The 24744-nt window shown below is 43.0% G+C and overlaps 2 protein-coding genes across 8 annotated transcripts; one reads left to right on the top strand and one right to left on the bottom strand.

The window, feature by feature from the left end:
- The first annotated feature begins 88 nt into the window (after positions 1-88).
- Positions 89-10703, top strand: lrrc66 (leucine rich repeat containing 66). The gene is made up of 5 exons (XM_071406344.1): positions 89-173; positions 412-846; positions 3552-3721; positions 3829-4174; positions 4904-10703. Exons 1-5 carry the CDS (start codon positions 158-160, stop codon positions 10462-10464), a joined length of 6528 nt encoding a protein of 2175 aa, XP_071262445.1. The 5' UTR covers positions 89-157; the 3' UTR covers positions 10465-10703.
- Positions 10704-14230: 3527 nt separating this feature from the next.
- On the bottom strand, positions 14231-23042 carry LOC139578565 (DCN1-like protein 4). 7 transcript variants are annotated; one of them, XM_071406345.1, is made up of 11 exons: positions 22922-23042; positions 21261-21331; positions 20787-20826; positions 19815-19902; positions 18705-18805; positions 18048-18118; positions 17757-17848; positions 17428-17536; positions 16788-16892; positions 16577-16679; positions 14231-16472 (listed from the first exon to the last, which is right to left on the bottom strand). In XM_071406345.1, exons 1-11 carry the CDS (start codon positions 22938-22940, stop codon positions 16417-16419), a joined length of 855 nt encoding a protein of 284 aa, XP_071262446.1. In that variant the 5' UTR covers positions 22941-23042; the 3' UTR covers positions 14231-16416. The 7 variants fall into 7 exon arrangements, with proteins under 7 accessions (XP_071262446.1, XP_071262447.1, XP_071262448.1 ...); XM_071406346.1 differs by having other exon boundaries at positions 18717-18805; XM_071406347.1 differs by having other exon boundaries at positions 22791-22927.
- Between the last annotated feature and the right edge of the window lie 1702 nt (positions 23043-24744).

Raw genomic sequence — 24744 nt, 5'->3', positions numbered from 1 at the left:
TAATTTTTGTGTATGTGCATGTCTGACTCAACATGGCAGTACACACTGCAGACTTTGATCTGAAACTACAGGAGACAAATTAAAATAATATGCTACCTTTGCCGGTGCGCTGGGTGGGGAGAGAGTGAGAGTCACAAGTTCGCTTCGGTTGTATACAATGCGGACACGGAAGGGTGAGTTAGAATCTTTTTAACGTATTAATTTAGATTTTTGTTTATGACGTGTGCCAATATTGCAGTTTGATTTCTACATTTGAGAGTAATGTGTGTGTTTTGATTCCATTTGGGTGTTTTTGTATGTGTAAGATGTATTACATTAATATTTAATACTGTATGTGTTCAGATATTGTCTTTCATGTTGAAACTCACATTTCGCTAACTTTAGTTATTCTCTCTTGTTTTACCTATATAGGCACAGGGCTGTTTGTGATGGCCGTGTCTCAGTGGATGTTCTGTGCTGCAGTGCTGCTCCTCCTCATCCAGGGGCTCCAGTGTTCTCCCGTTCCCCCTGCTTGTCCGGAGTCCTGCCTTTGTCAGAAAGGTCTGCTAAACTGTTCCTTCGCTGGCCTTTCCCAGGCCCAACAACATGTTCCATCCACTGTCACTGAACTAGATCTTTCTCACAACCTCCTGAAGTCCGTTACCCCCTCATGGCCAAGTTGGGGGCTTAAGAGTCTATGGCTTGGACACAACAGCATCACTCACCTGTCTCTGTGTGTGCGGAGGACCTGGAGGGGTAAACATTGGAAAATCCCCTTCTCACATAGCCGAGGGAGATGTGTGTCCTGGGCCCCAACTCTGCAGCTGCTCTCTGCTGAGCGGAACCAGCTAGAGATGATTCCTGAAGGTGAGTCTCTCTCTCACACACACAAATACATAAGGAATTGCTTCGCTGTACTATACATGTAGTTACACTAATCATGAAAATGTGACTTTGCCTAACACACATACATTAAATAAGCACACATGCTCACACACACACATTCACACCCATACGCCTATGAATGATTATCCTTAATAATTAGGACTTTGCTCTATAAGAAAATGATTAAACCAGCCCTGCCAATCACAAAAATAACTTGACAAACCATTGCACAATCTTCAGCCAACCTTGGAGGCTGTTTACTGACATTCCAATGGCTCATAAGAGGGTGTAAAAGTGCAATGATTGTGTTTTAAAAGAGGGCCACGCCTCAATCATCATTTTACAGTAGTTTTTAATCTCTCTTTGTCAACATTCCATCAGTTTTATATGTATTCACTGGTGACTGTGAGTGTTTTCTCCTAGTTTGAGGTTTGTGAGGACTGTGGGCAGTTATGTGAGCTCTGTGAGACAGACAGAGGCCTCTCTATGCTGCTTGATATTCTGCTCACAGTCTCCCAGTGCTCCTCTAATGAAGCCCAGGCCCACAATGTCTCACTTCAGCTCAGCAGTCTCACCCTAGAGAAAAGAGGAGACTGGGGAGACTGAAAATCATAGTGTGAAATAAGTGCTGTCAATAGAAAATCCTTGGCTTTAATCAGTCATAACAGTACACATATTTCTACCCAACCCCAGTGATTTGTTTGTTGTCCCAGGCAGTGGTGTAAAGCACTTAAGTAAAAAATACTTTAAAGTGTTACTTAGGTCGTGTTTGGAGTATCTGTACTTTACTATTGATATTTGGACAATTTTTACTTTTACTTCACTACATTCAAGTATGACAATAATGTACTTTTTACCCCATACATTTATCCTGACACCCAAAAGTACTTGTTACATTTTGAATGCTTAGCAGGACAGGAAAATGGTCCGATTCACACACTTATCAAGAGAACATCCCTGGTCATCCCTACTGCCTCTGAACTGGCAGACTCACTAAACACAAATGTTTTGTTTGTAAATTATGTCTGAGTGTTGGAGTGTGCTCCTGGCTATCCGTAAATAAATACAACACAAGAACCTTGTGCCGTTTGGTTTGCTTAATGTAAGCAATTGGAAATTATTTATACTCTTACTTACTTACTGATTCTTAAATATATTTTGGGGTAACACTTTACTTGACACCCAGTGTCATAACACAATATGACATGCTTATAACAGCTGACATAACTTGTCATAACCTGTCATAATATGGTCATAACACTGTCATGACCCATACATTTACACCTGCTGTGACATGCATTGCATTATTTTATGTCTGGTTATGACACATAGTACATAAGAGTGTCAAAACCCACATTTATTCAAATTCGTTTTTCCCCTGCCAAGAAGTTTCCTTTTGTTTGAAAGTTTGTTTCTTAAATCCTTTGTTGTTAGTGTAATGAATTCTTTAGTCATGTTTTTTTAGATCATATTTTAAATAGCTTGTAGAAAATACACTTTATGACACTGTCATGAAGCATTATGACCATCCTGTGTTACTTAACTTGGACTAAGGAAATACACTTTATGACACTGTCATGAAGCATTATGACCATCCTGTGTTACTTAACTTGGACTAAGGAAATACACTTTATGACACTGTCGCGAAGCATTATGAGCTTCATAATCATATAAGCCAGACAGGCCTTTCATGTACATGCCCTTATATTAGTCATCAGTCAAAAAGAGGGTGTCTTGTCCTGCTCCTGAAATCTGCTCCTGCATTCATCCCAGTTATCAGCAACAGAGCATTGGAGTAGGTGCATGTCTGACATCAATGTGTGCGCAATTACATTTATAATTTAACATGGTCAATAAAAAAATTACAATTATATATATATATATATATATGTATATATATACACACAACATAAACATACTGTTAACACAGGCTATGATGTAATAGAATCCTTTGCCTTGTGTGGTAGGTTTTGTGGATTTTGACACTCTTATGTAGGTGTCATAACCAGCCATAAAATAACTACCATGGTAGGTTTTGTGAGTTTTTACACTATTTTGTAGGTGTCATAACCAGCAATATATGTCACAACAGGTCTAAATATATGTGTCATAACAGGTTACGACAAGTTATGTCAGTTGTTCTGACATATTATGACATGGTTATGATGGTATCATAACATGTTATGACGCTAGTTGTCAAGTAAAGTGTTACCACCAAATACTTCTAGACTTTTACTCAAGTAGTATTTTACCGGGTGCCTTTCATTTTTACTTGAGTCATTTTCTATAAAGGTGTCTTTACTTTTACTCAAGTATGACAATTGGTTACTTTTTCCACAACTGATCCCAGGATGGAATGTTTAGCGTAGTTAAAAACAAAACAATTACAAGTATTCTACCATGTTATTGTCAATCACTCAAATACTGTTAGACCTGTCAGGTATAGGGAGCTGTAAGGGCAGGTATTCATTCATCTCAGGTTGGTCGGCTGCTTGTAAAGCTCTGAGAGGAATGTCGGACTGCTGCCCATGTATAGAACAGTACAAAGGTGAGCAGAGGACTCACACCTTACAATTACTATCCTCTGTGCATTTACACTGAGGACAAACAGGGGCCGCCCCAGTCATCTGTGTAATTACACCAATGTTGCTCTAATGTTAGGACTGTGTTTGTGCTTTGTCCTTCAGGCCTGGGAGGCAGTGAGTTCCTACAGGTGCTGCAGCTCTCCCACAACAGGATCTCTGACCTACGACCTGGAGATCTGAGCAGGTGCCCCCTTCTGAGAGAGATCCACCTGCAGCACAACCGCATCTCCAGCCTCCACCCACAGGCCCTGAGGGACATGCCAGAGCTCAGGGTAACTATACACATGATAACTACAACATCATAACAGCCATTTTGTTGTCCTTTTCTTCCCACCTGACCAGATTTTTGATATTCATGTTCATAATGTCATCCTTCAAGGTCCTGGATCTGAGCTTCAACCTGTTGACCACGATCACTCCATCAGCCTACCTGTCGTTGCGTAAACTGAAGGTCCTGGTGGAGGTGAGTGGGAACAGGTGGAGGTGTGACTGCAGCCTGCGGAGCTTGAGGAGGAAGATGGCCTACGACAGGGACAGGGCCCTGCAGCAGACCTGGAGGGGGGTGGTGTGTTCATCCCCCTCCACCCACGCAGGTAGAGACCTGCTACACCTGGAGGACAGTGACCTCACCTGCTCTACTGCTGAAAACAGGGTGGGGCTCCACCAGGATGTGACAGTGGATAAAGGGACAGAGATCCTGCTGCCCTGTGGCTCTCCAAAGCAAGGTAACACACTTCTTTCACTTCTGATACATTACACCACGGTCTCCCAAACTCGGTACTGCCCTCTCCCCCGGTGCATGTTTTGGTTTTTGCCCTAGCACTACACAGCTGATTCAAATAATCAAAGCTTGATGATGAGTTGGTTATTTGAATCAGCTGTGTATTGTTAGGCAAAAACCAAAATATGCATCCAGAGAGGGGGCAGGGCCCTGCATTACACCAACAGTTAAAGGCCAAGTCTAGTCAAAAATGTGATTTCCCTGTGTTTTATATATATTTCCACACTATGAGGTTGGAATAATAGTGTGAAAATGATGATAATGCTCTTTTAGTGTACGAGCTGTTTGAAAAGGCCTTCTGAAATTTCAGGTGGGATGGAGTTTTGGCCTGCCTAGTGACATCACCAGGCGGTAAATGAGTTAATAGACCAACAAGAAAGAGTTCCAAACCTCTCTGTCAATAACAGCTACTTTTCAGTTTTCCGCTCCCCACTCAGACCACTACCAGACAGTCTTAGCAAAATTAGAGCTAAGAAGCTATTTTTGTTTCTTTTTGACCATTTTAATTGAAAACAATCACAGTAAGGTACTTAATTGTTATCCAGAAATGAAAACAGATACATTGGACCTTTCATTTCTTTGTTTGTGTGTGTTGAGTATATAGCTAACAACCATGTGAATTGTAATCACTTGGCTTTATAATAGTCTCCCACTGTTTATGTATTTGTTCTAGATTCAACATGGTGGACGCCCAATGGACAAGTTCCTGGGAGCCAGGCAGGCCTGCTGATCAGTGACATCACAGAGCGAGACGCAGGACTGTACGTGTGCGTCTCTGGGACAGACGAGGAGTCTGTGTCTGTATTCAACCTGCGCGTTCACAAGACACAGAGGAAAACCAGAGACACGAGGAGTTTACACAGGGAGCGGCTACAGATTAACCCAGAGTTCGGCAGCATCCAGGGGGAAGGTCAGGAGACAGATCTGAACTCTCTAGATCTCCACAGGGCTACCCAGAGAACACAGTCTGACTTGGTCCTGCCTGTCTGCCTGTCTGTGTTCATCACCTTCCTGGTAGCATTTGTAATTGGTGCTCTGACCAGACCTCTCCTGGACACTCTCTGGAGGAGGTGCTGTAGCTGCTGTAACCATACCACGCAAAGCGCCTCCCCACCACAATCGGTCTCCTCTGCTGGGCAGGCCCCCTACGACAACAAGGCCTATTCAGATGAGGATGAGCGAGAGGATCTAGGGACACACAGGGAGAGGAGAGTGACATTTAGTGGACATCCTTCAGAACTAAGGGATCAGAATAGCATTCCATACTATGATACTGTGGTCAATGGCATGCAGGACAACCTCGCTGGGGAATATGATGCAACATATGAGAATGTTCAGGAGAGGGGTGCCTCACACCCCTCCCTTGAGGTCTATCACCCACCTGAGGAGGAGAAGCCTAGTGCACGGGGCTCTGTCAGCTCAGGAAGCTTCCGACATGACAACCCAGAGACAGACACTCACAGTGGAGACCTCTCTGATATCTCTCTGAGTGAACCACAAAGGGGCGCTTACCCAGTCCATACCCACGGCATGGAGTTTGAATCCATCCCTGACCCAGATGAGTTGCAGCGGTGTCGAAGCTCGTCTGTGTCTTCACACTCTGACCAGGAGAGTCCAGATAGGGATCAGGATATGGATTGGCCCAAAGACAATTTGGCTCAGAGATTGGAGGAGCGCAAGACCCGGAATAATTCCTGGGAGCCTCAATCCCCCCAGAAGGAAGACAACTCCTTTGAGCGGAGTTCAGATTTCCCTACAGTTAAACCAGTTGATGTTCTACAGATCAACATTGGCAGAGTGGGTGAGATCCCTGAATTGGCTTATAGGAAATCAAACATGGCAGATCCCAACCCCATGGATCCTGAGCTGTGGAATGACAGCGGAGAGAGCTTTGAGTTCCCTGATTCCATCCAAGGTGCATCGGCACGGTCCAGTAGTCAAGATCTTTCAGGTTCTGCTTTTGCCGATCAGTTGAGAAAAGAGTATGAACAAACGCTGAATAAAGAAACACTTGTGAAAGACTGGAGGGAGAATGATAAGTCCAGCTCCAGCAACTCAAGTGACAGTGGGAATGAACCTACAGAGTACACTGTGAACCCAGAGACGGAGGTAGTGAAGGAGAAGGAGATTGTCCAGGATGCACTGCTTACACATGATAGCACAACAGACCCTGCTGCAGCGAACCCCTATCTCAAATATGATGTCAGTTTGGACAAGCAGCACTATAAGGACCCAGTCAGTCCCTCTCCAGATGAGGATGGATTTCATGTGAGTGAACTGAGACAGGAAGTTCAACGCTCCCATTTGTTTTCAGAGCACTCTGATTTGTCCAGTGATAGTAGTGATGAACCCACAAAGTACACAGTGAACAAGGATAGCGATGAGGAAGAGGAGGATGAAGCTCAAGTCCCAGCTGTCACACACAAAGGTCCATTTCTCAGTCTTGGAGACATTAATGTATCTTTGGCCTCAAGGAAAGCTCTCAATATTGGCTTCTCCAAGGATGGTTTTCAATATCAACAAGAGCCTGAGACAAGGTCGACTGGCTTGGATCTAACCACCCAGAGTGCCATCAGCACAAAGGAGCCCCTTCCCCAACCTTCATTGCCCTCAGACGTGGCAGGGGTTGAAGACCCACCAGTTTCAGTCTACATCCCCAGACTCAGTAAGCGTTTAGATATTCAGCCTCAGGAAGCTTCACCTGCTCCCGCAAAAACACCACCACCCTCTGAATCCTCTTCCAGCAGTGAGAGTGAAGATGAGACTACAGATAACTCAGTGAAACTTGACAGAGAGGTCCCAGATGTCTCACAGAAGAATTCATCTCTCAGTCTTGGAGACATTAATGTCTCTTTGGCTCCAAGGAAAGCTCTCAATATCGACTTCTCCAAGCAAGGTTTTCAATATCAACCAGAGCCTGAAAAAAGGTTGACTGGCTTGGGTCTTTCTTTCCAAAGTGCCATCACCCCAAAAGAGCCTTCATTGCCCTCAGACGGGACAAGGGCTGGAGAGTCTCCAGCTCCATTCTATATCACCAGCCTCCGGAGACGTCTGGATATTCAGCCTTCTCAGGACACTCCACCTGCTCCACCACGAACACCACCACCCTCTGGTTCATCCTCTTCTAGAAGTGAAAGTGAGGATGAGACTACTATGAATCAAAAAAGAGAAGAGAAAGCCAAGGTCCCAGATTCATCTTTCAATCCCGCAGACATTGATGTCTCTTTTGCTCCAAGGAAAGCTCTCAATATCAGCTTCTCCAAGGAGGGTTTTCAGTATCAATCAGAGCCAAGTTTGACTGGCATGGGTCTAACCTCCCAGATTGCCATCAGTACAAAGGAGCCCCTTCCCAAATCTTCAATTCCCTCAGATGGAACAATGGATGAAGAATCTCTAGTTCCACTCTATATCCCCAGTTTTAAGAGACATGTGGACAGTCAGCCTCCTCAGGAGACGCCACCTGCTGCCCCACAAACACCACCACCCTCTGGTTCATCCTCTTCTGGAAGTGAGAGTAAGGAACTTGACAGAGAGGTCCCAGATGTCACACACAAGGATCCATTTCTCAGTCTTGGAGACATTAATGTCTCTATAGCCCCAAGGAAAGCTCTCAATATCAGCTTCTCCAAGGAGGGTTTTCAATATCAACAAGAGCCTGAGACAAGGTCGCCTGGCTTGGATCTCTCATCTCAGAGTGATATCACCCCAAAGGAGCCACTTCCCCAAAATCGATTCCCAGAAGGGACAAGGACTAGAGAGACTCCACTAGATATGCACAGCCTCCGGAGACGTTTAGATATTCAGGCCACTCAGGAAACTCCACCTGCTGCCCCAGGTTCACGCCCACATGCTGGTTCATCCTCTTCAAACAGTGAAAGTGAGGATGAGACGACAATGAATCAAAAAAGAGAAGAGAAATCCAAGGTCCCAGATTCATCTTTCATTCCCGCAGACATTGATGTCTCTTTTGCACCAAGGAAAGCGCTCAATATTGGCTTCTCCAAGGAGGGTTTTCAGTATCAATCAGAGCCAAGTTTGACTGGCATGGGTCTAACCTCCCAGATTTCCATCAGTACAAAGGAGCCCCTTCCCAAATCTTCAATTCCTTCAGATGGGACAAGGGATGAAGAGTCTCTAGTTCCACTCTATATCCCCAGTTTTAAGAGACATGTGGACAGTCAGCCTCCTCAGGAGACGCCACCTGCTGCCCCACAAACACCACCACCCTCTGGTTCATCCTCTTCTGGAAGTGAGAGTAAGGAACTTGACAGAGAGGTCCCAGATGTCACACACAAGGATCCATTTCTCAGTCTTGGAGACATTAATGTCTCTATAGCCCCAAGGAAAGCTCTCAATATCAGCTTCTCCAAGGAGGGTTTTCAATATCAACAAGAGCCTGAGACAAGGTCGCCTGGCTTGGATCTCTCCTCTCAGAGTGATATCACCCCAAAGGAGCCGCTTCCCCAACATCGATTCCCAGAAGGGACAAGGACTAGAGAAACTCCACTAGATATGCACAGCCTCCGGAGACGTTTAGATATTCAGGCCACTCAGGAAACTCCACCTGCTGCCCCAGGTTCACGCCCACATGCTGGTTCATCCTCTTCAAACAGTGAAAGTGAGGATGAGACGACAATGAATCAAAAAAGAGAAGAGAAATCTCAGGTCACAGATTCATCTTTCATTCCCGCAGACATTGATGTCTCTTTTGCACCAAGGAAAGCGCTCAATATTGGCTTCTCCAAGGAGGGTTTTCAGTATCAATCAGAGCCAAGTTTGACTGGCATGGGTCTAACCTCCCAGATTGCCATCAGTACAAAGGAGCCCCTTCCCAAATCTTCAATTCCTTCAGATGGGACAAGGGATGAAGAGTCTCTAGTTCCACTCTATATCCCTACTTTCAGGAGACATGTGGATATCCAGCCTCATCAGGAAACTCCACCTGCTTCCCTACGAACATCACATAACTCTGAATCACCCTCTTCCAGCAGTGAGAGTGAAGATGAGACTACAATGAACCAAAAAAGAGAAGAGGAGAAAGCTAAGGTCCCAAATAAGTGTCCATCTCTCAGTCCTAGAGACACACCCATTAATGTCTCTTTTGTTCCAAGGAAAGCTCTCAATATCGGCTTCTCCAAGGAGAGTTTTCAAAATCAATCATCAGAGTCAAAGTATGAGAGTATAACCACCACAAATGATAGATGTTTTCAGGAAGATGCCAAGCCTGCTCCCAAAACATCAATATTTTACTCCACCTCCTCAGACAGGGCGAGAACTGAGGAGCCACCAGTTCCACTCTACATCCCTGGACTCCAGAGGCATCAGAATATCCAGCCCTCTCAGGATGCTACACCTGCCGAATCATCCTCTGCTAGCAGTGAGAATGGAGATGAGCTTACAGAACCCACAAAGAAACCAGGGAGAGACGTCACAGATTTCTCGCTCAGTCCTGGGGACACGCCTATTAATGTCTCCTTTGCCCCAAGAAGAGCTCTCAATATCAGCCTTTACAACTCAGCTAGTGCCACAGATGAGGTGGAGAGGAAGACCGGAGCAGAGGACAGGTGGGAAAGGCCAGGGCTTGATGGTCTGAAGGCACTGTCAGAGACACAAAGGTGGGACACAAAGGACAGTTCTACAAACATGAATGTTTCTTTCTCTCAAAGGAGTGCTCTCAATATCAACCCAGACAGCAGCACAGATGAGGTGGGCAGGAGAGCCAGAGCACACTACAGCAGTCCCATACTAGAGCGTACCATTAGCAGAAAGGACAGAGGCTTTAAGGAAGAAACCAATCCCTCTCCCAAACTGTCTTTGCCAAAAACATCACCCTTTTTCTCCACTTCCACTGATGAGGCGAGGCCTATAGAGTCTCCACTCCAAATCCGCCGCCATAGGAGGCGTCTAGTTGTAGACATTCAGCCCCACCTGGCTCCACCTGCTGCCCCAGGAACACCACCACCTTTCCCAGAGGGAGAAGAGGCAGGTTCTGGATGGAGGAGCAGGGGACAACAGAGGTGGAGAGCCATAGATGGATTTGGCCGTACTTCCAAGACACAGGGAGATGAGGGAGAGAAGAACTATATGGGGTTATTGGCTGCTAAACCATTCGGCACAGCTCGTCAGTATCAGAGCGTTACCCCAGAAACCATTATGGCCACACAGCATAGTGAGATCTCTGAGAGGGATGGTTCTGACCTGACCTTCTCCACTGTAAGACACAGTGAGGCTTAAGACCAACTGTATTTGTTTGTGCTGATTTAAGAAAAGTTGCACTTAATATTGAGAAAAACGCAGCAGATGACAAAGAGATTAGAAGTTGGATTTTATATTTTATTACAGAATTATACTGTTCTTACATTGTTGTAAAATATGAGTAATTTGTGCTGGAAAACCAAACATGTTTATCGTAATGAAAATAGATGTTTATATGACTTTAAATTATATAATAAAGGTGGGAGCATTAAACACTGTTTGAATTTCCCAGATTCACATCCTTACCTACCTTACTCGATACACAAATCCCCTTTTTTCTTTGCCACAAAATATATCTTCATGACACTGCCTCTCCACATGATGTGTATGCACAGACTGGTCATAGACTAGACGTAACATAGTAAACGTAAATCCGGGACCCTGAAATTAGTATGATACACTATATATACAAAAGTATGTGGACACCCCTTAAAACTTCTTAGGGCTGCAATCCGGTTAACGGGATCGATATGACAACAGCCAGTGAAAGTGCAGGGCGCCAAATTCAAACAACAGAAATCTCATAATTAAAATTCCTCAAGCATACAAGTATTTCACACCATTTTAAAGATACACTTCTTGTTAATCCCACTAGTGTCCGATTTCAAAAAGGCTTTACAGCGAAAGCACCACAAACGATTATGTTAGGTCACCACCAAATCACAGAAAAACACAGTCATTTTTCCAGCCAGACAGGAGTCACAAAAAGCAGAAATAGAGATAAAATTAATCACTAACCTTTGATGATCTTCATCAGATGACACTCATAGGACTTCATGTTACACAATACATATATGTTTTGTTCGATAAAGTTAATATTTATATCCAAAAACCTCAGTTTACATTGGCGCCATGTTCAGAAATGCCTCCAGAATATCCAGAGAAATTGCAGAGCCACATCAAATAACAGAAATACTCATCATAAACTTTGATGAAAGATACATGTTTTACATAGAATTAAAGATAAACTTGTTCTTAATGCAACCGCTGTGTCAAATTTCAAAAAAGCTTTACGGCAAAAGCACAATATTCAATCATCTGAGAACAGCGTTCAGCCACAAAAGCAAGCCATACAGTTACCCGCTAAATTGTAGAGTCAACAAAAGTCATAAACAGCATTATAAATCTTCACTTACCTTTGCTGATCTTCGTCGGAATGCACTCCCAGGACTCCCACTTCCACCAGAAATGTTTGTTTTGTTCGGTAATGTCCATAATTTATGTCCAAATAGCTACTTTTGTTAGCGCGTTTGGTAAACAAATCCAAAGTCACGAAGCGCGTTCACTAAAAGCAGACGAAATGTCAAAAAGTTCCGTAACAGTCAGTAGAAACATGTCAAACGATGTATTGAATCAATCTTTAGGATGTTTTTAACATAAATCTTCAATAATGTTCCAACCGGAGAATTCCTTTGTCTTCAGAAATGGGATAGAACAGAGCTCGCTCTCACATGAACGCGCATGGTCAGCTCATGGCAGACCTTACTCATTCCCCTCTTCTTCGGCCCCACTTCACAATAGAAGCATCAGACAAGGTTCTAAAGACTGTTGACATCTAGTGGAAGCGCAAACTGACCCATATCCCACTGTGTATTCGATAGGTGATGAGTTGAAAACCTACAAACCTCAGATTTCCCACTTCCTGGTTGGATTTTTTTCTCAGGTTTTTGCCTGCCATATGAGCTCTGTTATACTCACAGACATCATTCAAACAGTTTTAGAAACTTCAGTGTTTTCCACCAATATGCATATATTAGCAACTGGGACTGAGGAACAAGCAGTTTACTCTGGGCACCTTTTCATCCAAGCTACTCAATACTGCCCCTGCAGCCATGTTTTCAGCTATTTCAGTCACATCCATTGCTAACAGGTGAATAAAATCGAGCAGACAGCAATGCCATCTCCATAGACAAACATTGGCAATAAAATGGTCTTACTGAAGAGCTCAGTGACTTTCAACGTGGCACCGTGATTCTAATGCCACCTTTCCAGCAAGTCAGTACGTTCACCGAACGGGACCCCTGAGTGATGAAGCGCGTAAAAAACGTCTGACCTCGGTTGCAACACTCACTACCGAGTTCCAAACTGCCTCTGGAAGCAACGTCAGCACAATTACTGTTTGTCAGGAGCTTCATGAAATGGGTTTCCATGGCCAAGCAGCGGCACACACGCCTAAGATCACCAAGCGCAATGCCAAGTGTCGGCTGGAGTGGTGTAAAGCTTGCCGTCATTGGACTCTGGAGCAGTGAAAATGTGTTCTCTGGAGTGATGAACCACGCTTCACCATCTGACAGTTTGACGGACGAATCTGGGTTTGGCGGATGCCAGGAGAACAATACCTGCCCCAATGCATAGTGCCAACTGTAAAGTTTGGTGGAGAAGGAATGATGGTCTGTGGCTGTTTTTCATGGTTCGGGCTAGGCCCCTTAGTTCCAGTGAAGGGAAATCTTAACGCTACAGCATACAATAACCTAGAAGTTTGGGGAAGGCCCTTTCCTGTTTCAGCATGACAATGGCCCCGTGCTCAAAGCGAGGTCCATACAGAAATGGTGGTCAAGATTGGTGTGGAAGAACTTGACTGGCCTGCACAGAGCCCTGACCTCAACTCCATCGAACACCTTTGGGATGAATTGGAACACCGACTACAAGTCAGGCCTAATCGCCCAACATTAGTGCCCGACCTCACTAATGTTCTTGTGGCTGAATGGAAGCAAGTTCCTGCAGCAATGTTCCAACATCTAGTGGAAAGCCTTCCCAGAAGAATGGAGGCTGTTACAGCAGCAAAGGGGGACCAACTCCACATTAATGTCCATGATTTTGGAATGAGATGTTCGACAAGCAGATGTCCACATACTTTTGGTCATGTAGTGTATGTTATGTTTGGTATGTTTACATAAGATAGGTTACTTAAATCAAAAGGAGGGTGGAAAGAGGAGGAAGGGAAGCACTACTAAGGGACACAATAGTACATTTTGGTAGATAGAAGGTGCTCTTTGGTAAAAGGGGTGAATTGGTCATCAAAAAGGAGGTTCAAGGCACTCTTCATATAATTAATTAAAATGCCTTTTTTTGTATGGCATGTTCAATAGAAACAAAGTTTTTAAAAATCCAACGTATTTCAGCTACATGGCCTTCATCAGGGAGTACAAACGGAGGGTGGTTGGTCAGGTGGATGGGTAAGCATAGAACGTGAACACCTAGCAACCCAAAGGTTATGTGTTTGAACCTCATCATGGACAACTTGAGCATTTTAGCCAATTAGCCACTACTTAAAATGTTAGCCAACTCTTCCCCTAACCATTTTAGCTAACCCCCCTAACCTAACCCAGCTAACATTAGCATTAGCCACCCCTAGCCACAACAAATTGGAATTCGTAACATATCGTACGTTTTGCAAATGCGTAACATATTGTATGAATTGAAATTCATAACATATCATACGAAATGCTCGGAGACCACGTTGGTATGCATCATAAATAAACCTGTAAAGAAAGTAACCCATACTGTGTTTGTGATGCCTTTGTCTCTGTTGTTCTATGGATACCTGAATAATAAGGTGCACACACAGCACATGTAGTTATTACTGTGGTAATGCAAGTCAGAACAAAAATACATTAGCCCTACAGTAGAGGGACCAAATATGATCCTGTGCAATTTAGGAACGCAGAATGAAACATCCTTTGACAACAATTGTTCACAATCGTTCTGTAAAGGAAAATGGTAAAGCAAAAATGAAAGACAACGATAAGTTAATAAACCCATTTATACGTAGAGATAGGTTACAGTGAAAACAGACATACATACTGTACATACAGTCAGGACAAAGTTGTTCTTCCTCCTGCAATACCAATGTAGAATACCATCAGAATTAGACTTTGTGCAAATGATTAGTGAGCAGTTTAGCAACTAGCTCCATCTCCTACCAAAACCTAATATACACAAATACACTGATTACTGACAGTCAAAGCATCATGGATAACTGATAGGTGAAGCTATCATGTGTTCTTATTACTTCAGAAATTGAACCATTTACTGTACATGCTTTAGTTCAGACACCACTGGGTTTGACCAATAAATGATTGACATATGACCTGATACCATTCTTACACCACACCTTCAACACTGCACAAAACTTGTCTCCTTTCTCCAATTTCTCAAACCTTCGTTAATTTCAGTTCATGTCCATTTGTTTGAGAGACTAACAGTGTGGTTCTTTGTGTGTGTGTTAGAAGGGAGTGGTTGGGCAATGCAGGATGGAACTTCCCCAAATGAGGTTGCATGTGTGTTCCAGCTCTGCATATACACAGTCATGGTTTTCATAAAGCGTTAAGACAACATGACCAAGGATATCAAATGAAGCACAAAAACACTTGCACAAATTCCTGTACAAAAACAACAACAATAAAATAAGTATTCAAAAATCTCATCCATTCGCAGATGGCTCTGATGGAGAGCATGCATGCAAAGTTTCACTCTCATGACAATTGAGCGTCACATCACAGCTAGAGACAAAAGTTTACATGTGTTACAAGAACATTAGCCCTACGCTAGGCAAAAAGAACACCTTTGCATCACCACCGGGTTCTAAATCTAACCCGTCAGTGTCCATGGTTTTGAGACCTCTTGAATGATACATGGCAATGCATGCATGCTGGGATTGGATTTCCCCTTAATGTACAGCCTGCCTACCCTACACAACCTATTCCTCAAAGGCCTTAAACAGTCTTCCAATTATAACACTCTCAGTACTGGGGAGAGAGAGAGGCTCGTTAGTAATATGGATGAAACTGGACATAACAGAAGACAAGACCAAAGCAATATGCCAGATATGAAGAAAAAATAGAGGTACGTTTCTATTTTAACTTGCAACTTAGGCCAAACAGTCTAATTTAATCCTGAACGTATCCCTGACCACTGTGTGTGTGTGTGTGGAGCAAGTAAAGTGACTTCTATAAATTGTTAAAGAGGCACAGAAAACTCTTAAAAACCTACAGCTTAGAAACATAGATTGGTCACATAACCAATGGATGCTGGCCAGTCCACTAACGACTGACCACTGCACTGTAATAAGAGTTAATAAGCAGCACTGCTGATTGGTTAGTTGTTGTGGTATGAGGTAATCTGAAGCCTTCACAGGGGGCTACAAAGCTTTAGCACAGGCTGGTATCACAGTAAGACTAAGGATGGAAAAAAAGGGGCTCAAAAAGCACTGGCACAAATGACTTCATCACAGTAAACTGTACAGGTGTCATCATCCACCTGTAACAACAGCTTTAATGACCATGACTAAAAGACCAACTACTGTAACACTCAGCCATTTGACAGTGTGCTTCTTCAAGAATTCCAATTCAACCCAAACAGGACAAAACTGATAGAAATGATGGGTTCTGTAGGTTATAAAGAGACAAGCACAGATCAAGTTCAAAGCACAGATATGCAATATTCAAATGTGACCGGGTCAAAATGACCTTGTTTTTAAGACTAAGACCAACCGTTCAAAATGGAGGGATTTAGTTGGTTTAATTCCTCCGAACGGGAGCAAAGGGTTCAAGAGTGGATCTCTCGCACACACAAAACCATTTAGCCACTCATGAGAACACGATATCCTAACACGCAGCAATATGACATCACAGTGAGGGGGCGCAACGCCACTGGGGCTCGCCGTGTGATTACCCACAATGTAACATGGGTAGGGATCATTACCTGGAGAGGGTTTGTGTCTCCATGGTGACCTACATCCTAATCTCGCCAGAGCGGCTTGCACCTAAACCCCCCCCCCCCCCAAACCATATCGCTATCATTACCTGGATGCACCACCTGTCATCACTGACAAGCACCTCTCCCATTTTGTATTGTTTGTTTTTAGTTTTCTCATAACCGTTTGTCATCGTCATTGTATTATAATGTGGTTTTGTTGCAGTGTACCTAATGCTATGACATCTCTCTTTCTTTGTACCATTCCACAAACTCATCCAACAAAACGGGCCCTGACAAAAGAAGAGAGAAAAGAAGGATAACGTTAGAGCACTGATCCCCTGTACCACTTAGGGAATGAGTGATTGTGTATTAGTGTGTGTGTGTGTCCACTTACAGGCTCCATCCTCGTCATAGTTACTGAGGTCTAGGTTGATTGTCCTGCTGAACTCTAGAACGTTGCACCACTGGTCTTTGTTGATAACCTTATACTTGGATTGCTGAATGACAGACAGACAGGACAGGCAGTCAATACATAGTGACAAAACCCGTGTCAAATGTTGTATGTACTATATCAAGTTGAATGTTACACAGGTTAGACACCATACCTCTAAAAATTGATTGAACACAGGAAACAGTGGCCACGTCTTCCCCAGGAGAAGCCCCAGCATGCACTTGGCTGTGTTCAGGTCTAAACTCCTCTGGTCCTTTTCCTACAAAATCAGAAATGAAGGTCTCTATTCAATCAGTATCACGGAAATTCAGCTTTACAGCGTGACTGAAATCTAAAGGCAATGTTCCCGCTTTAGCGGAGACTGCCTTCCCTGTAAACGCTGTATATGTCGGCTCAAACGGAAATGACCTTTAAATGTATTTTGCGGAGTCTGTAACGCCTCAGCTTTACAGATTGAATAAAGCCCTAACAGATGTCTCAGAAGTCAGGGGTTAAATATGACTGACTCAATAGAAGGAGCAGTACTCACGAGGAGAGCTTCAGCCATGCAAGACGAATAAGAAAATGATCTTGACACTCAAAACTAAGCTGAAAGCTGACAGCACAGACTTACTTTCCTACCTGACGTCACTTATCCCTTGTGTTAATTTCTACAAATGGTAATAGTTTCATTTGTCTGTCATCTTTCGTGTGTTGAATCTAAACATCAACAAATAAATATACCAGTCAAAATAAATATCCCAGTCAGAGGAAATCTAGTGAGAATACTGCAGATGCGGCTTTGCCTCACTCACCCGAGCAAAATCGAAGGCGTATCTGTAAATGAGCTTAAAGTTGGTGGTGTCGTTTAGGACAGACCTCAAGTAGTCCAGGGAGTTCCTCAGCCTCTCTGTGGAGTCACACCTGACAACGCCAGAGAGACAAGTTAGAGACAGACTAGAGTCCCAGCTGACAGAGTACAGACTGTTGACTATAAAGTAGACTATACAGACGGAGGCAGACTATAAACCCAGTCTGGGGTCAGCACCATTTTGTACATGGCACAGCTAGAAAAGGACAAACAGTAGGGAGACACACAGAACACACGTACAGTAAAACACACAAACTGAGAGCAGAGACTTACTGCAGGGAGCCCATGCCTTTCAACCACTCCTGTAGGGTGAAGTAGCCCATACTCTGGGCATCTAGCTTCCAGGCCAAAACCAGCATCACCACCTGTTCACAAAGAACAGCATACACTCATATGCTATAACACCATGAAATGCTTGAGATGTTTACTTTTCAATTAGTCATTTTCATCTTTGTGCCATCTCTGAATAATGGAGTTGTACCCAACTATAACAACCAAGTGCATGCACATGTGGATGGATTATAAATGTCACCCATCTACATAGACATGACTAGCCATCCTTACATTCTCTGGTTCCACTCCAATATCTTCACAGAACTTCTCCATTCCCTCTGGCCCCACGACATCATCACAGCCTATCAAAGATACACACATATATACAGGGCCATTATTTATGACATCATCCACTCCTACCAGAAACAAACACATAGGATTAATCTCTGATATTATGACAGCATAGTATGCCACAGACACAACAATGCTATGACATCACAACCATAGAGATTCTATTATATTTACATGGTGTGATGTCATAATCCGGAGGTCAAAGCAGTCCCTATTATGACATCACATCACGAAAACTATGATTGTAATCGCTATTGTTATGATGTCATAGAATTCTATGACATAGAATGAGGTAACAAAGTATTCTGACATCATCACAGCAAAAATTACAATCACAATGCGTACATACATACGTAACAATTCTCTATGACCCTATCCCACCTGCAGGTGACAAACACAAAACATTAATCTATGACATCATTTCAGCAAGCAAGAGACATCCTTTATGAAGCAATCAATGATGCCCGATTCACAGCTCTCACACAGTACAATTCAACTATGACATGAAAACCCAAATCTAAGAGTAACAAAGGTATTTACACCATTATGTGTGCTTATATAAACTGATAGAGAATTGCAAAATGTATATTTACAAACCTTGTGTCTCACCTGCGTACTCATAGAACCACTCCAGACATCTTTTACTGGAGAAGGTCTCTTCCTCTCGGATTTGTGGTGCCTCATGTTTTCTAAAAACACTGCATTTTGAAAAATACCATTCAGACAATCTACGGCATTGCACACACAGCATATTTCACACATTACTGCGGGTGCTGGGAATACATTGTGTGACCTAAAATCCTACCGTCTAGGAGCATATCACACACTACGATGTAGAAAAAAGTTAATCCTGACAAATAACTATTGGATGAGCTATGTGATGGAAATTCCTCTTGCTGCTCTTTTGGATTTCTAAGCTGACAATGAAGTATGCAAATCCACCGGGGAGACAAATCACGTGTCATCACACATGCATACCGTTTCAGTGAACAGTTGAAAATCCAGAACAAAAATTGCGCGCAATTGCGTAACATACTGGATTAGGTTCTGGGGGGAGATGTATGAGAAAAATATACTAGACTGAGGAGCAAAAGCAGGATGGTAGCTCCACCCGCCTCTCTATGCCAGGCTAGGGGTCAAATGTACCCTCCTCTTGCGAATTTTGAAAAGACACACACACCCGCTAAATAAAGACTTGTTCAAATAGCCAGTGACGAAAAACCTGCGCACATGAATAACTGTTACTCGCTATGCCTCGATCAGACTGACAGTGTCTTTGCGTCAACGCTGCGTAATTAAATGACACAGCATTTTTATTATGTAATCCAAAAATGTTTACTGGATATGTGTGCAACAAAAGTTCAACATTCACCTTTTGCTACTATTTCTGTCAAGCCGACGCATACAATTTGATGCATACGTTGGATATATAGACCACACAGAACGCACCGCAACTGCCTCCGCAAGGGAATGCTGCAAGGCAAACACAGCGTTCCATTGGAAATGAATGTACTTCTGGTGTACCAAAATGCAATGACTGTCGGTCGGTGTGATCGAGGTGTTAGTCATCCCAGTCTTTTGACAGATGTTACGTAGCCTGTCCACGAGTGATTAGTGAATCTGAATAAGACTGTTGGATATAATTCCTCTTATTGTGTAAGACCTGATCTAATGGATGCATTCGTTGGTGTACCAGGTTGGTAGTACCTGTCCTGGCGACTCTTCTTAGCTGACAGATCATCTCCAGTAGTGGGTCTCCTCTTTTTCCTAGGAGGCATGGCTCTGGAGCGGCAGGCTGAGAGAAACACAATAGGAGAGAGAGAGAGTGAGGAGAGAGATATAGAGAACAGCAACCAGGTTTCCATCCAACCTTTTTATGCGAGTAAATACATGTCAGATAGAAAATGTTTTGACAGGACGTGATGGAAACATCAAATTTTGTCGGTAAACTTTCCAAATGTCGACAAAACAAAACACGCTGGACAAGATGGGATCTTTTAGCGTCGGTAAAATGTATTATGTGAGAAATGGCGGTGGAAATGCCTTTAGGTGCAAATAACCATCACATCGAAGTAAACTTGGGAGTCACGCGACGATATGTTGTGTGGTCCTCCCACTACGACTTGGGAAAGCATGCAGTTTATTAGGCTACAGATGAAATAAGTTATGATGAACTTCACAGGTTGATGAAAGAGCACAGTGATGAGCTTGATGCTCCTTTCAATAAATATGGAAGGTCTTATTCTGGTGACATGATGATCAATGCTTTACTGCCATTTGACAAATAAATATAATCTTGCTCTTTTTGTCCATAATAATCTCATCATGTAGGCTATACCTGCACTGTATCTGTGAGCTGTTGGCTAGAGCGAACTTGCCAAGGCCAGAGTGGGAACATTCGCTATATAACCAAAAGGATTGTGACAAAACCATCAGTAGGGTTTAAAATTCAATAGAAACCCATTTAACTTGTCTTTTTCTTTTGGTACATGGGAATTTAACAGCAAAAGTTATTTTCATGTGCACTACGTCATCACGCACAGCCTTTAATCAATTAGATGGAAACACATCTGTGGTGGGAAAATGCTAATATTGTGTTAAAACCTGCCGCCAATTGGATGGAAACGTAGCTAGTAAGTGTCATGTGGGTCTGCATTAAGGTGCAGGCAGGGTCGGTACCTGTGGAGTGACCGTCCTGTCCAACGTCCTCCGTCAGGTTCTGAGTGGAGAGATAAATGGAACTATATTAGGCAACCCCCACCAAGAGAGACACACACACACACACACAGCAGCACCGACGTTCGCATGCAGTGAGCAGGGGTAGGGTGTGAGGGGAGGCTTGCTCTCTCATTTCCTCAAGCTTGTAACCTTTAGAGATGCAGTTATTATTTCAGAGAGAGAGGGAGGAGAGAAATAGGATGAGAGGAAGGATGAATTAATCCCTTTTAAGTATCCATCCAGGAATAGAAAAATCCATCCATGTCTATAACTCATTAATAACTAGGATTAATTTGTAGATAGGGGTAAATGTCCATGATCAAATTCTTAGCGTTTTGCCAGAGTAACTCCATAAAGTAAACTGTTGGAACAGGTGGCTGGTACTCATATGTCACATGAAAAACACATATTGGTATGAGGGAAAAATGCTTTTACCAGCCTGTGCAGGGTGTGGTAGATTTTGTGGATGCTGGCCAGTGTAGAAAAATGGGAGTTCAGCTGAAAATCTAAAGGGGGAAAAGTACATTTCAGCACATCTCTAAATGTAACACCACTACATTACATACATTAGATATGGAACAGACACGCAACAGTAGGCAATATTAAACAATGATCTGCTTCTCAGAGAAACATAGGTTTCCCAGGGCACTGATAGCTGGGCGAACTCACCATCTGCTACCCACAGCCTGCCTACATCATCATGCTCCTCCCTCTGTCATAGGGGTCACATCTTTGCATTCAGCCAATAGGAATGAGAAGGTATGCATGTACAACCATCTTAATCACCTTCACAATTTGTATCAAAATAGTTGGGATGACTAAATAGTGATGTCAAACAGCTATAACTGCACATAATCAATGCCTTTCATCGTGATGGGATTGACAATAAAATATGCATTTTTATGCTGAGCCGTTATAATCGTTCAGTGGGCCTAATACGAACCAGAAAGAGGTATGAAGGACTGTAGCTACGTAGATACATTAGAATACAGTAATATAATACAGTAGTCTACAGTCAGATCATGAGCAGGATTGACAGAAGAGGATTGTATTCAAATGTAACAGGGTTCACAGAATGCCAGACAAAAAAGTAGAGTGGTCGATTATGATTAAACACCACGCCGACATGGCCTTTCCAATAAAACATGTAATCTCCTCATCTGCGCTCAAAGAAGTGTCATTTTCGCTTTTAATCCGTTTCTATAGTCAAAACGCTCACACGCCTAGATCAACGAAAGGCCCGAACCTCATGATAGCGCTAACTGAATAGACTACTTAAAATAGCAATACAGACACAACTTGCACAGAGTTTACAAAGTATCTGGAGAGTAGAGGGAGACATTGTGGTTGTTGTAGTCCATTTCCTGGATCAAAGCTCTAAGATCTTGATCAATGGAGAGTGGAATTAGACTACAATTCCCACCCTCAGAAATTAACATTTCATTCTGCACCCCTCTCCTGACACTCACCCCAACTGATGAATGCATATTATATCGATACAAAAATGTTACATCCTATGGAATAGTGCATGCAAGTATCTTATGGTTCTCTTGCAACAGTTGATGTATATGACGCGCAGTCCGCCAGCTCTATTGCAGCAAGCATAGAAATATATTTTACAGAACTGCGTCACAATTTTCATCCTCTGTAATTTTCCGCAGTTGACTGGAAAACTGACCTATTTAGCCTACACAACACTGTTCCAAGTGTAAGTTGCTTTGCAGTAGCACTTCATTCCCGTCCTTAAATAAGCGACAAAATAGCAGTATAATAGGTCGACAATAATGACATATTTAGCTGATGTATTCAACCGAATAGTAGCCTTTGCAACGTTAGTTGTCCTAACAATAAGTCAACAAAAAGTGCGTACATTCAGCAATAACACAGTACAGTCCCTTTGTTGCGCCCCAAGACAACACTTGGAAATACAAAGAGAATGGCAATAGACAGATAGTCTGCACATACCTCTATTAGACACTCGATAAACAGCTAAATCTAAAGATAAACAGATAGATGCAATAGATCCGGTCGCTGTTACGTAAATTATCAATACGTGGAGCCTAAACACACCAAAAGCCACTACTATAGCTACTTACTTGCCGCATCAGAGTGCATTTTTATGAAACACACAACTGCCTGTGTGAAGTCCGCAGACCGGCCAGTAGGCGGGACATGTCAACATAACCAATGCCCACAGATGATTTGGGTGGACGAGGAACCTAGTAGCCGCACCCCTACTCCTTCATAATAGGCTGTCTCTGGTGTCATGTAGGAAATCTGAAGACAAAGAATTTGGACCCTCCTTTGGATGAACGTGAGAGGTCAAAATTCCAAACCAGGCCATCCCACCGCTGAGGTTCATTGGCTAGGAAAAGTACCTACGTATATCAATGGGAGAGTTCGATTAAGCTGCCTCGGGTTGAACCGAACTATGGCCCAACACGTGACCAGGCAAAACCGGTGAGCGAGGCACGCTCTTTTCAAATCAAACCGTAATCTGCGCCTCTCAGTCATATTGTGAACAGTGCAGCATCGTTCAGAAACATACAACATCTATTTTTCATAAAATATATGCTCGAATTTTCAAACTGGTTTTCATTAGGACGGCAGATAAAGCGTTTTTATCTTAATCAATCACTTTTGCAGGTGAAAACACATACTCGTTACTCCATGACCTTAACCCGACGTCACTTTTGTTTTGAACCGACTTCTCCGCCGGCCAAAACGGGGCACGCGGCTCATGCCCGGGATGCAGCCCGGTTCCAAATGGACGCAATCAACGCTAAGCCGGTTCACCCGGGGAATACCCTGAGCATTAATCGAATCCCCTCACCAATCGGAATTTCCTCGTGCAAGAACGAAAACCAACCCACGATGGACCTTCATTGGCCGGTTCACGCATTAGGAACCTCCCAATACACTTTGTGAATGGTGAAAATTACCTTCAGTCATAAGCAACTACGTTGTTGTAAAATACAATTGGTTACACAGAAAACTGTTACAGAAGGGCGTGATTTTCTTTATTGTTCCCTATCTGAATTAGTTGTTTTTTGTCTCAAGTTCAAAATGATATTCTGATATCCCATGTTTCTGCAACATATTTGACAAGCATAATGCGTAAAGCTCAATTTTGTAACATTCTGTGCCTGGCCTCAAATTCATAAATGTATGGAACTTAAAAAGCCATGTACTTTTCATTTCAAAGGACTTACATTTCATAGCTACCTTTGCAGAATAGGTGCTGCTTGATTCCACATAAGAGCAGCCCATTAGTTTGCTGGAATAGGTCAGCCTATATAACTACATTATAGTGATGGGTTTGACAGGGCTGCCTTTGTGGGGATCTCCCAGTCACATACCAGAACTGCAGGGAAAACATCCTGTTCTCACAAGAGGGGTTCAAGGAGGAGGAGGCATTTACTAAGGGGTAGAGCACTGAGAGGTCAATACAGATTGAGTTACAGTGCTTCACTAGAGGGAAAATAAGAACATAATGAATTGTCACCTGGATTAATGGGTTAGAATGGGACAAATAAAGCAACATACACATTTTAATCAAAAGGGCATATGTTGTTCTGTGATTTTCAAATGAAACTGCAAACCTGGGTAAACAATGACATATCTACAACACTTCATTATTTCCTGTAAATAAAGATCAGCAGGGTAGGTCACCAACACTTGGACAAAACTTTGTAGTTTTAAAGCCTCTGATAGCAGAAAGGTGAATGAGTCAGAGGGAGATATATTAGGCCCTCATCATAGATACAGTATATATCTCTGACTCAACATAGGATAATATAAGCAGGTTAAGTCATGTAATGAGAGGGGGTTGTACTTCTTAGTATTCATATTTAAATTGTGCTTCAAATATTCTTGGAATCATATGTGAAATATTTCTTAGAGTAACCACTGTAGCTTA

The sequence above is a fragment of the Salvelinus alpinus genome, chromosome 6 (assembly GCF_045679555.1).
Source record: "Salvelinus alpinus chromosome 6, SLU_Salpinus.1, whole genome shotgun sequence".
NCBI lineage: Eukaryota > Metazoa > Chordata > Actinopteri > Salmoniformes > Salmonidae > Salvelinus > Salvelinus alpinus.
Note: the sequence above shows the minus strand (reverse complement) of the source record. Positions and strands in the feature narration are given on the sequence as shown.

Bases quoted from the DNA above. Each gene is read 5' to 3' on its own strand.
- lrrc66 (XM_071406344.1), top strand. The intron at 3,722-3,828 runs GTAACTATACAC...TCATCCTTCAAG, and splicing joins GGGACATGCCAGAGCTCAGG to GTCCTGGATCTGAGCTTCAA. The intron at 4,175-4,903 runs GTAACACACTTC...TATTTGTTCTAG, and splicing joins CTGTGGCTCTCCAAAGCAAG to ATTCAACATGGTGGACGCCC.
- LOC139578565 (XM_071406345.1), bottom strand. The intron at 19,903-20,786 runs GTACCGACCCTG...TGTTTCTCTCAG, and splicing joins ACAGGACGGTCACTCCACAG to CCTGCCGCTCCAGAGCCATG. The intron at 16,680-16,787 runs GTATGGTGTCTA...TCTGTCATTCAG, and splicing joins TGTTCAATCAATTTTTAGAG to CAATCCAAGTATAAGGTTAT.